We start from the raw sequence: 15,932 nt of genomic DNA, 5'->3' as shown, positions 1-15,932 counted from the left end.
GCAAACCCTAACCTAAGTTGAGTTACTGATGCAACAGTTTACTTGTGTAAATAATAGTGTCAAGTCTAATGTGTTTTTACTCTTGACTCCAAATGTGTAATATATTAGCGACCATTAGCCCTGTCAGTTAACTACATAGTTGCTGGGTGTAAATATTTGTCAAATAATGTGTCACTGTTTGAACTAGTTTGAGCAGTAAGACCTGTTATACTGTCCTGATTTGCATATAGATCCACTTTTAAAAGCCTTTTATAAGAACTCTGCTTAATATATCCTTAATCCTGACTAGTAGGTTTATTGCATAGCTAACAATTTAAAAAAACATTATTTTAAAGAGGTAAAACATTTGCAAAAACTATTAAAACTGTGAACAACATTTATGTGTTGTGCATACGACTGCACGCGGCCTGTTCATGTGAGCATATGTTCATAGTTTGTAGCACTTTGATCGGAGACTTAATGAAAGGTTGACAAATATTTACAGAGAGCCACACTACCCATCCATTAAACTCACACATAAATGCCTCCATTCTGAACATGTCTAAACAGATTGTCTGACACGCAGTATTATCTTTAATCAGAGCGGTGATGCATCTTCTCTCCTCACACACACATCAAGCCAGTGGGGGCCTGATGAGGGGAGATTCGTGCCATATTGAAATAGATTTATTCCAACTGATGGCATCGCATCCTATCAGCTCGGCACCAAGCGTGCCAAACTGTGTGCGAGAGTCTTTTCAAACTCTTTAAGGAGGTATCGAACAAAAGCGAGGGGGGGAAAGTCTTCAAATGAGGTGTGGATCATTCCAGGAGCAAAAGGATCAATAACTGCCAGGCTAAGCCCTCGCTCATCCATCTGATTCATACCCTCCCTCACTCCCGTTTCTCAGATATAAGAGGAATCACTGGACTAAAGGCTCCCTCTCTGTGGCGATATGTACCAGCTGCGAGCTTCTTCCTCACATACATAAAGCTGTGCCGAGTGATTAATGTGAGACTTATGTCATAATGGATTGGATATGTCATTCTATGAGGATATAAAGGAACAGTTGTCTATAAATAGCTGGATTTACACTTACATGGCACCATATCTTACGTTTAGAAACGATCCTGCAGTCCGCCTGGAACAACCCATGAATTATACAGTAGAAATGCAACTACTGCCACTGTTCATCCGTTTGTACACTTCACATGATGGCGGGTTGATGTTCACATGTCTGCCTGGGAAAATGTGATGCTCCCAGAACAACAACATAAAAATACAAGTCGTACATCATGTATATTTACTTGATAATAATGATTCTTGTACTTAGATCAGACAACTGGGATTCGAACCAAAGTCCTTCTTGCTGTGAGGCAACAGATCTAAATACTGCACCACTGTACCCTCCCATATTTTTTTATTTAAATGAATTACTTATTCTTCAACTTCCACGATGCTCTACACCCTTTATTTTATTTATATCCAAACAATTATCACTAATCCAAAATAATCCAGCAGTTTTTTATATAATTTCTCACTTTTCATGTAAATTGCAGCGATGAACTTCCAGCATGTATCCTCAGATTGAACAGTTCTGCAAAACTACTACTACTGTTGCTGCTGAAATGACGTCTCTCACGCTGTTATTATTTATTTATTGTACAGATTGTAATTGAAGTCAATATAAATCTTGACTGGGAGAGAATTCTTTTATTAATAACTCTGTGTTAGTGATTATATTCTAGTCTCAGCTGAATGTTCATGCAGAATAAAACCTTGGAAAGAGAACCTGATTATAGTATAAATGTTATTTTTTTAAATCATTGCAGCTTCATGACTTCAAATGAAAAAGGTTTATTCAGTTCAGTGTGATACGTTTAATCTTTTGTGTGGGACAATGTGACTGAAGGATAAAAGGGTTATTGACGGATAAATATGAACTGAAAAAGATTCAATAAATTCACTATTGAATCTTTTTACAAACCTCGAGGGGAATCCATGTGTAAAGGTCTGCAGCTATTGACTGTTCATTTTCCTGTTTATTCATGATTAAAATTATATGAGAGGCAGTCTGAGCTGTCGCTGTTCTGTTTGCACGATGAGAGGGAAACATTCTCTCACGGGTCAAAATCGAGTTGACAAATGCAATGAAATGTACGATCATCTTTCAATCTAAAACCTTGGTAAATCCAGACGTTAAGAAAACACAAACACAACACAGTAAAGTGCATATAATGGCTGATAAATGATTGATAACAACACAAATATTTGATGCTCTTGCTCTGACTCCGGCATCTTCCGTCTACCACAGGAAACTGTGGTTATATTCATAATCTTTTGCTCTATGGCCTCAAAGGGCGCCACCTGCAATCTCCCCTCAGAACAGAGAGAACAACTGAAGCACACTTGTATAGACAATGTAAGCAAAACCTCCAACTCTATACCTGTAACAACACTGATGTGGTTTATTGGACTGGAAAGTAGGAAAGAGTGACCAGAATTTTCACTGCATGATTCAAATTGAATTAAAATAAAGTTATGGTAGCCTATATCCAGCTTCATAGCTATACCATGGAGGTCACTCACGTCATGGACTATAGTATTTTTTCTGAAAATTTGTGTGGTGTAGTAACCATGTAGGAAGTTAACCCTCACATGTATATTCAAGAACGTCTACATTTAACAAGCAAAATAATCCAGTACTTCTATTTTACAGGATGTAATAAGTTCCTGGAAATAACTAAGCCATGTATAAAATAAAAAAACTACTGGAACAAGTGCAATCATTTTGTTGGGTTTGTAAGAAATTATTGATTTAAAGATTAACAATTGACTTGAATAACTGCATTGCTGGACTTTTGTTTTGGGGCCACTTTAAATCTGTAACTGCAACACTGACATAAAGTCACTTGAAGTTCATTTGAAATGTAATTCCAGGATTCACTCTACTTTTAGCTCTGTTTTGTTCTCCACCAACTCCAGAGGGAAAGGTCTGCCTCTCCTACTAAATGCACCATCTTGTCACCAGCCAGTTTATAACATTGTCTATCTGTTGTTTAGTGCTGGGCAGGTTATTGGGCAGGTGGGCTACAGAATACAGCCGGTTTAGCATTTTTTTTTTGTTGCTGAGAACTGCCAGAAGCTGCAGTAAAACAAGATTGGTGAGAACAGTGAGAGTGAACTAAAGCAGTAAAACTGTCAAAACAAAGAGCTGAACAATGTCAAAAGGCTCTGCAGAGCTGCAAAGTAGGAGACAATCCTCTTCAGGGTCATCACGTGAAAAAACACGATTAACTCAATAAATATAATTATATGTAAATATAATATGAAAACATGAAAACATTAGAGACCTACTTCTTAGTGTAGGGTGGTGAGGGGTTGTTAGGGGGACATCACCTTATAATGACCTCAGTATCACTAAAATCCTGACTACGGCCCTGGATATAACCAATCGATCGGATGATAAAAATCCGCAGACACCACCTTTTTACAGACACACTGGTATTGGCAGATATAATAGCTTCTAGTTTAAAGAATAAACAATCCAGGAAAGATGTGTTTTCATGTTTATTGTCTTATTTGATTGTATTTGTGTTTTATTATTATTTATTATAAATTTATTTGTATTTATTTATGATGAGGATTAGACAGCAGAATGTCAAGCCTCAATTACATAAGAGTTTGATAATGACATCATCAGATATATTGGTATCAGAATATTGTTTCTTCCTAATATCGGTATCGGCCCCAAAAATCCAGACAAACCAGTCGGTCTCTATCTACATAACTGCAAAATATATATATATATATATATTGATTCATAGTGTTTTGTCTGTGTATATATGAAAGTGTGAAAGTGGACTATAACCCACATAGATGCGTCTTATGAAACAGTATGAGCTCAGTAAGTCACTCTGACCTCTAGTCTGTCACATCCTCTGTTGTGAGAACACAGTTACATTATGTAACCGATGCATCACAGAATGACACCCTGCAGTGATGAGGAGGAAACAAAAAAAAAGGACAACACACAATATAAATGCGATCTTTCTTCGGGCACTTTTAACAGACGTGTGGGAGCAGAAGCAGCGGTTCAACAACAACAACAACAACAACAACAACAACAAGCGGCGTGACAATAAAAAAAAGAAACATGTCCACTGGCAAAGCGCGCACGCGGGCCCGAGTGGCACGACGTCTCCCCGGCGCCGCATCCAGATCCAGCCTCGCATCAAAAGACACAAAAAAAACAGTACTGTAATCCCAGACTTTGGTCACGTGGGCGCAAACTTGGCCGAATAGGAAGGCAGAGTCTCGGGTAGTGTACGCTTCCGACCGCCATTACATTACCATGCGTGGTGGGCTGGACGATCGTGCGCGCAAGAGGCAGAGCGAGAGAGAGAGGGAGGGAGGGAGTGAGTGAGAAAGAGAGAGGGAGGGAGTGAGAGAGGGAGGGAGGGAGTGAGTGAGAAAGAGAGAGAGAGGGAGGGAAACAACGCTACAGCGGCGGAGCTTCGCGTAAAAAAAAAAAAAAAGACAAACAGACATGACACAGTCCGGATACACGCACACTTCCACTTATTTGCCAATATAACGACGCGCGCCACGGGACACGACCAGCACCGAGGGAAGGAGCCGCCGCTGACATCATGCACCCGCCGAGGATTTTAATTCAATAATCACAGCGTTGGTCGACAGCGGCAGGAGGAGCGGAGCAGGAGCAGGAGCAGGGAGGAGGACACGCTTTTAAATGTCGAGCTGCTTCTTCTAATGAAGGAACCACTCCGCGGCGTGCAGCCGATCCACGCCAGGACTCTGACACTTCTGCGTAAAATGTGCGTTTTCATTTAGAAAAAACCACGAGGTGCGTTTTTGGCGGAGAGGACGTTTCGTAATGATATAAAAACTGAAAAGGAAGGAAGGGCTTTTTTTCTCTAACGTCCGTCTACAGGAGCCTGCTTGTCGTCTTTTTTCCTGGCGGTGGTGGTGGAGCGCAAGAATAGTTTTTTTTTTTCCCTCCCCCTGTGTGGACGCGTCTTGGCGCATGGTTTTGGGGGTTAGTACCGGGAACCCGACTCGGTCCTCCCCGCCACGGAGGAGCACTGGACTGGGGGAGCTTGTTCGTTTCCCCCCCCCCCTCTCAGAGATCCCCCTCTCGCAACAGAGGGATTAAACATTCCTGTTTGTGTGAGTGAGTGTGCGTGTGTGCGAGCCAGTCGGGGCTACATTGTGAGGTTGTGGTAAGAAAGGAGGCTATAAATAGCGCATGCAATTCTCGAAAACTATCACAAGTGGTGCATCAGCTTGTGGAGCAAACGGAATCAGATATCCTGCATGAAGCACCGATGCCGCCTCCTCTCTTAAGTTAATTGTTTTGCAGAGCTGCCTGTGCGTAATTTTTCTTATTAAAAAGAAGTTCTGGCTCTAACATCTTTTGGGAAAAGGGTAGAGGTTTTTTCCCCGGGAGTCGCCTTCCAATGGATTATGCTCTTATTTTTTTTGATTTTTTTTTTTTTACAATTAAAACTATGAGCGGAAAGACTGATATGGAAACAGGCTGATCCTCCTCCTCTCTCTCCCTGTGTGTGTTTGTGTGTTTGTCTGTGTGGATTGAAATGGATACCGCTCCTGCGTCCTGCGCCTCGGACAGTGGCCACATTTGGAATCGCTTGACCTGGATCGTGGCTGGAACAATGTTTTGATCCGCGCACACGCTCGGATTTACAAACATTACCACATTATAGATCTGCTGGGGAGGAGGAGGAGGAGAGGAGGAGGTGGGGGTCTTCATGGATGCATTCTAGCACTTCTTTTTTTTTTTTTACCAATACGCCCAAATCCTCTACCCGACATCTATCTTATTATCTGGACCTCCTTTTTTTAATTTGTGGCAACGGACGCGTGAAATCAAGGAGGGACAGATTCGTCAGCCCTGCTCGGTGCTGGATACCGATGTAGGATTTCGACATGCCCAGCGCTGACGACCCCAACAACGGCGGACGATTATGACTACATCGGCGAATTGGGTGGCTAACGGGGCAAGCCTTGAGGACTGCCACTCCAACATCTTCTCTCTGGTACAGTAGCCCCACGTCCTTATCAATCATAGCCAGCTCTCTCTGGTCATAAGACCGTGGGAGGCACGCGTAAATGTGTCTGCTCTCTGCTGTGCAAAGGTGAAACGTTTGCTGATGTTGTTATTGGGCAATCATTAACACGGGTTAGTGGTCCAGAGGAGGAAGGACAGAAACACTTTATATTTTATATAAAAAGCCTGTTTATAATAAAAAAAATATCTGAGTCCAGAGGCTTAAAACCTGCTCCACTTTACTGTCCCGTTTTTAATCCAAAACATATCTTCTAATGATTAAAATAAAGCCATAAAATGCCTCTGAAACAAACTGATGTATTTGAAGTTTTGGCATTCAGACAATAGGCTACATAAACACTCATTTTTCCCATCAAAAGCACAGGGAGCTTTGGTCATTATCCTCCTCCCCTTTTTTTTTTTTTTTAAATAATCACATCACTGGAAATCTAGCTGTTGCATTGCCAAGCAACTAACTTGGAAAGAAGGCTGCTTCTGTCTCATACTCCTGCAGCCTGAGAGGATATAGAAAAGAAAAGAGGTTTTCTGATCTCAGGGAAACAGTAGTTTGATGTGCTGAGCTACAAACGCTGTTCACTTCAGCTTATGAATTGGAGGAGTGTAAATGTGAACTGAGGAATATGTCACACAGAGGAAAGCAGGTCAATAAGATTCTGACAGATAGCAAAAACATGTATCTGGCACGCAGAGGAAACGACACTTTCACACTCAGTTTATCTTGAGTCAAGGTGTTTTGCGACTCTATACGGGCAGGCGGTGTTTTCTTTTGCTTCCTTTTTGCAGAACTGGCTGGTTTTTGAGGGTGAAAAAAGATTGAGCAGTGTGTTTTCACAGTTCTCATCCTGCAATCAGCGAGTTAACTCCCCTACTACAACAGGCAGCCAAGTGGAAAGGCATGCGGTAGACTGAACTCGGGCACAGGCTGTTGAGAACCACAACAACATAGGGGTCCTGAGGGCTTTTTAGGTGATCATGCAGGTTGTCCATCAGCAGGAGCAGCAGCAGATGGGACCAGTTACACTCCACAAGTGACACATAAACAAGTGTCACATGGCATGGATTTTAATGACTTATTGGTGAATGCACGGGAGAAACTGTAGTCTGAAGTTTTCACACAGCCTGCAGAAAATCTAAAAAGCTCCTGAGGTATTTCCTTCTGAGTGTATTTCAGTCATTTTTGTGGATATTAAGGAAGACGGGGATTTAAAATGGTATCCTAATCTATTTAAAAGCGTCTTGTTTGAATTTCTGTGCACTAACACTGAAGTAAATGCAGCAGCACTCCACCACACCTATCAGACGTCCTAAATCCTCAGCCTGTCATCCCACAGCCGAAAACAGCGATTAAGTTTCTGTCAACATCTCAAGTCGAGGTTATTCCCTCGTGGAAAAAAAGCTTTCATTCAACCGCCGTGGCGTTGTTGCCGGCCCATGGAACATCCCTTTCAAACTGAGGGGAGAAGGAGACCATCCATCAGCCGGCTTGTTGAGAATATTTATGACTGGCTGCCTGGTGCCACAGCGGTTACTCACTGGCAGGGCTCCTGCAGGGAAGTCCAAGAAAGAACAGAAACGCTAATGACACACCGAGTGTCCTGGTTAGAGGGCACCGCCAAGACAAAGAGACGGAGGGATGCAGATTGCATCCTGATGTTGAGAGCCAGACAGATGTGTGCTGTAAGCTTAACAAGTGGAGGCTGAAGCAATTATCAGGAATGAATCAGATCAGGTCCCACTATTGATCCAGCTGAAAACTTTAACATATAATATGTAACAATTCTTAAAAATATCTAAAAATGACTAGACACATGTTAAATAGTTTGTTTACTTGCACTGACATTATCCAGAATGTTTTCAATGTTCAAAATCGGAGAAATCTGCACTTTTTTCTGTCTCTGCTATAACTTCTAACGTGAAGAAGAAACCCCTGTTAGCCCGTTAGCCAGTCGTCTGTTTTCTCCCTCCACTGTTTGTATTGGTCACTCGTAATGGATTCGTACTCGTAATTCATTTTCATTTGCTGTGTAATGTGATTAAAACTTTACTCCATGACCTCATCCGTCAACATGATTTGCGCCTGAGTTGCGTCAGGTAGATTTTCAACTGCATTGCTGGTGAAAACAACAACTCCCATGATCCCGCGCTGCTTCACAACATCATCAAAGTCTTTTGTCATTGTTTTGATTGAGTGACCCCTGGCGGCTGAAGTTACATATCGTACTATTTAAGAAATATGAATAATTATATTTTGTTTATTCTTTAACCAGTTGTGTAATCAATCAGATGATTGACTGAAGATCTATCAATAATTGGAGATATTTGTCCATGAAGAATGGCAAACATTTACATGGAGATTCTGTTTTCACCAGAGTCTGTGTGCTGGTTTATTTGTTTGTTGCTTTATTGTTAGCCGGATTATTGTGATAACCCATTTTCACCAAACTTGTTAGAGAGATTGAGCCTGGGAAGAAAACATTAAATTAAAGTGCAGATAACTTTCTTTTACTCGGTTTGATGACAAATAAATAATTTAGTTCATCAGACCACTTCCTGTTTTCTTTTACATTTCTACTATAATAACTAGAAATTGACATGTAGGATTGTGCTGCCTTGGCAAAGTGCCATTCTTGCTTTGAAAGAAAAGCCTTGGGTTGTCTTTGATCCAACAATGTGACTTTGTCACCTTTGTTTCCAGGAAACTGTAGCAGGCATTTGTCAGTATTTTGTATAGTTAAAAAAAATATGATGATGTTCGTTAGTTGTTGGGCCGACTTGGTCATTCAGAGTTCTAGAGAGGAGAAGAAACAGTCTCTGTGGTCGGATCCTTCTTATTCTTTTCTTTCAGGTCATATCCTCTCTGCTCTTATGTAAAGGTCGTGTAGGCGACTAGTGAGCGCTATGGTCTGACAGCCTGTTAAACAGCATTCCAACATGCACTAACCTCATCCCTCACACTGATTTACTGGCTGTTATTGCAACCGGCATCAATAAAACGAACCTTCGAAAGCACAAGTGCCCTTACTGTGGGGCTGTATGGGGGCGCAGCAGATTACTGTCATGCCTTCTGTGAGGCCGGTGTCAGACGCTTGAGATCGCTGTGATCACACGGCCCACAAAACAACTGTCTTGTGTGCTGGTGATCATCCATCTGTGGCAGAAAGCAAACGAGACCCCATGTAAGTGGGAAAGACCCGGGCTGGGGAGTTAGGTTGAAGTGGCAACGGAGGAGTGGACGGGCGGTTGACGAGAGGAGAAACGGAGGAATGTTTGAGAGAGAGAGAGAGAGAGAGAGAGAGAGGCTGATGGACTGCAGCGCAATCTGTTTTCATTTTAGGAAAGTATTATAACTGATGTGCATTTCCTGACTGCTAGCCTCAGCCTGTTTGAGAGAGAAACTGAGAGTGAAAGAGTGAGACAGAGCGAGAGGAGAAAATTAAAGGGGGAGGAACGCAATGAGAGAGAGGGAGAGAGAAAACAGTCATCTTTCTGTGGACTGGGCAGGTTCTTATAACACCAAGTCCCAGCCTGAATGTGAAACACAAGGAGGAGACAGTTAAGAGCCTCATGACACAGGAAGCCTCAGTGTGTGTGTGTGTGTGGGTGTGTGCGTGTGTGTCCTGTGCACACTGTAAACCATCCAGGCTCAGGAGACAAACTTCAAACACCCATCATATTATACACACACACACACACACACACACACACACACACACACACACACACACACACACACACACACACACACACACACACACACACACACACACACACACAGATGCATTCACAAACTCTAGCACCGGCATAGAGACAGTGCCAAAAAACCAACAACCATGCAACACACATGCACACATTAAATCTTCCACCCACACTCCCATGCGCGCACACACACACACACGCGGACACACACACCACATGTTTTATCGCCATGTTCGGGCCGCGAACACATCCTATATCCCAAGGATATAGACTTGTACAAACACAGGTAGATTGCAGAGGCCTTAATTAAAGGGCTCCTCCTGTCCCCCTCGACACAAGCGCGCGGAGTGCAACACTGGTAATTAAGTGTCCTCAAGTGAAGGTCTAATGTGATCAACTAAGAGGTGCTCATTAGCCAAACTGTATTCCAATAGAGATCTTGCATGTATGATAATGATACCAGTGTCTGGCATGGAAATAAAGTGCTAAGAGATGTGGCTGAGGGAATACCATTAACAGCGGTGTCGTGATTTATGGCAGGTGAATGGCCGAGGCTTGTAAGGAGAAGCAGGTAATCAGGTCTGGTGCCTTTTTAATACAGACTGTTTGCATTTCCTCGTTATTAATGGCGGTGGATATTGCGAGGGCGCTCAGGGATGAGAAAGAGGCCGCGGTTAGAGGGCGTGCGTCACGATCTGCTGAGCTGAGGAGCTGGTCAAGTTGGAGTCGAGTGAGGCTGTGGATCGCTTGAATTAGTTCGGTGCTACAGTGTTTATGTGATATCTGTGTCGGTAGTGATAATGAAGCAATGCCATTTTTCTTACCTTATTTTGAGAAATGGAGAATCTTTCATTTTCGAAGCCCCGTTTTCATTTAACAAAATAATTCAGCTCTCAAAAAATGTCGTCGGAACCAGACTGGTATCTTGACAGTAAGATAATATTGGCTGATAAATCCCAGGCACTCTATTGCATGTATTGGTATTGATGCAATGTCGATATCTGAGAAACAACAAGTCACAGAACAGAAATGCCTCCAATACGTTTACAATTGCTCCAGCTGAGAATAGAAATATATATACAGACCATGAGAATTAAAATAAATAGAAATAGAACAAATAAGTTAGTCTGTTAAATAACATAAAAGTTGTGAATATGTAACAATCTAAATACAAAAAAAAGGTTGTAAAAATATAGGTAATAGTCTGTAAAATAAAATTAATGTTTAGGTAAAAGTTTGTAAAATAATGAATACAATTTTTGTATGGTTATGAGTCTGTAAAATAAAATGAAAAGTTTGTAAACGTACAGGTAAGAGTTTGTAAAATAAGTGTGTAAATTTACAGGTAAGAGTCTGTATAACAAAATAAAACCTTTATAAAAATAAATGTAATAGTTTCTAAAAGGAAATAAAAATGTTTGTAAAAATATAGGAAATAGTCTCATATCATGTTCTGGCCGCACACACAGGTTTTTATCAGTTTGATCTATTTATTGTAATTTTTATCGGATGGAGTCTCACCCAGATTGATCCTTCAGATCAGAAACAGATGAAAAAGACTGAATGCAGCTGCTGCTTCCTCACATTGTATCAACTGTGTTCAACTGTAAAAACTATGAGTGTGGTTTATATTGAGATATGTGAGGATGACATTGAAGCCACTGCAGTGTCCTCTTACACAAGGAGAGAATCGGTCCAGGTTTCCAATGCAGCAGCCCCAGTCCACTGCTCCGTGCCCTATGAAGCGGCTCCATCTGGTTACTTCTCACTAAACAGTGCACCCCCTACGCCCAACCTGTGCTTTTGGCTGCGCTCGTTTGCAACCCTGACAGCCAGCACCGACTTCACCTTGAGTCTGTGCACGGCGCCTCCCACTAATCTGCTCCTGTCACTGCTGTGGGAATCCCTTGTCATCGCAATAGGACTCGACCAGGCAGTGGCCCACCTGTGTGAACACGGCATTCTGCATGTAGTGACACACACACACATGCAGGTCTTTCAAGAAAACGACTCGCGAATAAGCGTGGGTTTAGCCGCTGACAGAAATAGGGCGGTGCATGGGTTGGGTACAGGAAGACATGAGTTCGCCTTTGCTCGTGCTTCTGATCTCTATTTCTTTTCTGGTAAATTCTCCCGAGCGTCGTCATGTATCTTATCTGAGCCGTAGGCCTGTCAGGGCCCTGCCACAGAGGTGAAGAACAGTTCAAAGACGAATGGGGAGGGGTGGGGGAAGCACCGCTGGTCCTGGAGATGGAAATGGGACGGGATGGGCAGGAGTATTTTGAAGCACGGTGGCTCGAGTGTGAAATATGTTAGCCCCGCAGTACCAGCTGTGTTCTATTCTTAGCGCCCGCTGGTGTTTTTGCATGTGTGCAGGGCGACAGAAGGCTGAGTGGGAAAAGGATCGGCAGGAATGGGCGGGAGCTGGTGCGATCAAGTGCCTGTGATGGCTGGACAGTGGGCTAGTTAGCTGGCATAGCGATGGACAGACAGACAGACACATAGATATTGATGCTGGGTGCAGTAGCCTGTGTGAAAACTACAACTAAGAAAGTACAGCTACAGCTCTTAATTGACTGATGTGTAGATAAAAGAACAATGAGGTTAGGAGGTTATGTTTTTTTGTTTGCCTCTGTTTGTTCAGCTGGATTATGCAAAAATTTGGACTGAGGATTTTGACGAAACTTGGTAGACGGATGTTGCAGATCTGGATCAGAGGGCAGATGCATGCATTTTTTTTCACTTTCTCTTACATTGTGCTTAGCAACATTTTCCTTGATTTCTCCGAGAATAATTCATGGATCTTGATGAATGAAATCAGACATGTTTAGGGGAAAAAATCAGATCTAGTGAATTTAAATGTGGTTTCATAAGGGGACTGTTGTGCCTTGGTTTCCCCTGAAATATAGTGGATTACTTAGTGTACAGTTCAGTGCTTGAGTAACGTTGCTGAATTTTGTTGTTTTGTTTATTTCCTTATCTTCGACAGACACCTGGCTCAGGCGTGTGCCTCCCAAATGCTGGCGTTTTTCCCCACAGATTAACACCACTTCCCTACAAACTAATAGTTGTTGTATGTGTGTTGCTACAGATCCTCTGATTCAAACACAATCTCTGAGGCTTGTTGTCTGATTGCGAGATAAAAACCAGAAAACAGATTGGAAACACAACAAAGCGTTGGGTGACGCTGCGGGCGTCTCTGTGCCATCACACAGGAGTCCTGGGCTTCTGTTTGCGTTCTCCTCACCTGACCGCAGACACCTTGACAAAGAGAATTTCTTTAAAGGGAGATATTGCCTCGCTTGTAACCCGGGCAAATATTTTCTGCAAGCCAGACAGCTTTGCCAATATCATGGTTGGCTGGGATTCAATTGCAGTTAGAGCACACTTAGGTTAAAGGGGCGTCTTTTAGAGCCACAAAACAAGGGGAGAGAGGGGAAACATGGATGTTGTCTGCCGTGCTGTTTCAAATTCTAATTATCATGTGTTCATGTTCCATTGAGAGATTATCTGTGACCAATCAGACGGGTACTTGATGAGAACAAGCACATTATGTGCAGACTGTTGATTCACAGGCGTTTGTGGTGCATTGATTCTCCCAGCGCTGCCAAGCGCTGCTGTCTCTCTCTCTCTCTCGCTCTCTTTCTTTCTCTCTCTCTCTCTTGCACTCTCGCTCTTTCTCTCTCTCTCTCATCTTGAATTAGGCAAACACCCGTGATTTTTTCGGATGCTGATGAAAATGTGTACAGCTCAATTTCATTCCTGGCCTGCTTTGTGGAATAATTGGCGTTTGCTGCATAATAGCGGGATGCAAAATGTTTTGATGGAGAGTTTACCAGACATGACCAAGTGAGCAAGTGTTGAGAAAGATATGAACATGCCATGGTGCCACTGTATCTGTTGAGTGAATGGACAGCAGAGGAGGACTTGAGAGGGATTACATCAGACTGTGTGTGTGTGTGTGTGTGTGTGTGTGTGTGTGTGTGTGTGTGTGTGTGTGTGTGTGTGTGTGTGTGTGTGTGTGTGTGTGTGTGTGTGTGTGTGTGTGTGTGTGTGTGTGTGTGTGTGTGTGTGTGTGTGTGTGTGTGTACGTTGGACGTGTGAGCAGAAGTGCAGAGGACTTTGAGTGTCAGAGTTCTGATTTGCTGCCACTCCCACTTAGCGAGCAAACAACATTAGATTAGACATTAGAGTCTGCAGCCAGGTGAGCTGCGGGTTGAAACCTGTTCAGGTGTGACCTGCCTGCTGCCCTTCTAGTTTGTGTCCTTTACATATTAATTATCTATTGTATAATGGAAAAAGAAAAAGTCCTACTAACTAATGCCAGGTTTTCATTTCATCTAAAATAACATCCCTGTGAAGAAGAAATCAGTGCAAGAAATTACAAGCCGAATGAGATATTATTTTCAGAGCTAATGCTCCATTTGCACAATTTCAGTAACAATCAGACTATTAAATACTTGTAGGCATTTCAGAAGCCTCCACGCAGAGCTAATTGTACAATTATTGCACTGATTATTTTTTTAATAAAACTCTTATTGGAGAAACTAATCCTATTCAGCAATGTTTACGTCTTGCTTCTGGTCATCTGAATCAACGGGTGTTGATTAAGTCTGTCAGGTATTTCATGTTCAAATTCCTCTGCTTGCTATATTAGAAACACTGAGAGCAACCTCTGAGTTTGTAACCTACAAGATTTGGATCGTCAGTCACATAGTCGACATGTGTCTTTTCACCTCTGTTTATCTTGTGGCATTTTCTTTGCGGCGAATTACTCATTTGCCTCCCCAAGTGCAAAATTCTCCCCTGACACATTTTCACAGCAGCACAGTTGCTGCCTCGTGGGCTTATCAACGCCCAGGACGATTGTGATTGGTTAAAGAAATGCAAACAATCCGCCGTGCGTTTGTCTCCTACAGCAGAATGATAATTGGCACAGATAGAGATAGCCTTCTGGGAACCCCAGGACTTTGGTGACGCATGTATTACACGCTCGATAATATCTTAAGCCAAATTTGAGCTGATGAATTCCAGCTGTTGGGGCACAAAGTGAGACGTGCTGCAGCTGAGGACGGACGGCCTGCAGAGACAAAGAGTCGGTCTACGCTCCTTTTGTGATTTTTAGAGTAAAGTCTGGGAACCAGAAGTGCTTGAAATGTTATATTTCCACTGTAACCCTGGAGACGGAAATCTCAAAAATTGAATACCTTGCTGAATTCCTACAGATGTTGTATGTTGCCTAGCAACTGTTTTTACTTCTCCCTCTGTTTTCAGTTTTTTCCTTCTTTGTGACTCTCAGGTTTTTTTTTCTCTCAGGTCTTTGTCTGTGTCTCTCTCTCTCATTTCTCACTCCCTGTGGGTTGTCACAGTTTAATTAAATTACATCAGAGACACTAGTAAAGCAGAGACTGGTTTATTTATTTGCACGTTAATAATTCAGGCTAAGCAGGGCCACTGCTGTAGCCTGTCCCCTAACGCTTTAAGAGCAGCCTGACGGTGCAGCTTTCTGTTGTTTTATTTGCCAAATTGCAGAGGATCTCGTCCGCTCCTTTATATGCGGCAGTCTGACTGTACACAATGTCTCGCTGTCCTTATTGGTCTTCTGCTGCCGCCGCCTCCCGCCTCCCACCTCTCTTTGTCAGGTGCGAAGAAGTCACGGCTTGATGGAGGCTTTCCGCGGTGTGATTGGCAGGTCTATCCGTCACTCAGCCCTGGGGACTCTCGCTGCTCTAATTAGGTCGCTTGGCTTGCTCACCTCCCAGGGCTGGATGCTACAGCAGAACACAGATCAAATGACGGTCCCTTGTTTTGGAGGGACTTGTAGAGGTGGCGGCAGACGGCGGAGGAAAAGCATCTGTTTGGTGTCTGCAGCCCCAGAGGCCGTCTTTCTACACCTGTTTAGTGCTTTTGTGTCGCGCTCGCTCCCTCACAAGTGCAGTAATGTGCATCGCTCTTCATTTGAGGCGTAAAATTGCCAGAGGGGAGCACGACTCCTTGTGGGTTAATTTGATTTTGGTGGGTTAATTGATGAAGGGGGAGTCGTTGCCTGTTCTGATTTCTGCCACCGGCTCTTCTAACTGGTGACTTCTCAGTAGCCGACTACAGCAGCACAACCGTCCAACCTACAGCGTCTTTGTCCACATT

At 42.9% G+C, this 15,932-nt stretch overlaps 1 protein-coding gene across 4 annotated transcripts in view; it reads left to right on the top strand.

Annotated features, from left to right (window-relative positions):
* Positions 1-4,467: 4,467 nt before the first annotated feature.
* The window catches only part of LOC118125622 (mediator of RNA polymerase II transcription subunit 13-like), a 75,471-nt gene continuing 64,006 nt past the window's right edge, over positions 4,468-15,932 (top strand). For all 4 annotated transcript variants that reach the window (XM_035184401.2, XM_035184400.2, XM_035184398.2 and 1 more), the window contains exon 1: positions 4,468-6,060. In XM_035184401.2, the coding sequence (XP_035040292.2) occupies positions 5,989-6,060 (72 nt within the window). In that variant the 5' untranslated portion in view covers positions 4,468-5,988. The remainder of the gene's footprint in view (positions 6,061-15,932) is intronic.

This window comes from Hippoglossus stenolepis, chromosome 18 (genome assembly GCF_022539355.2).
Source record: "Hippoglossus stenolepis isolate QCI-W04-F060 chromosome 18, HSTE1.2, whole genome shotgun sequence".
NCBI lineage: Eukaryota > Metazoa > Chordata > Actinopteri > Pleuronectiformes > Pleuronectidae > Hippoglossus > Hippoglossus stenolepis.
This window is presented reverse-complemented; position numbering and strand designations above follow the sequence as displayed.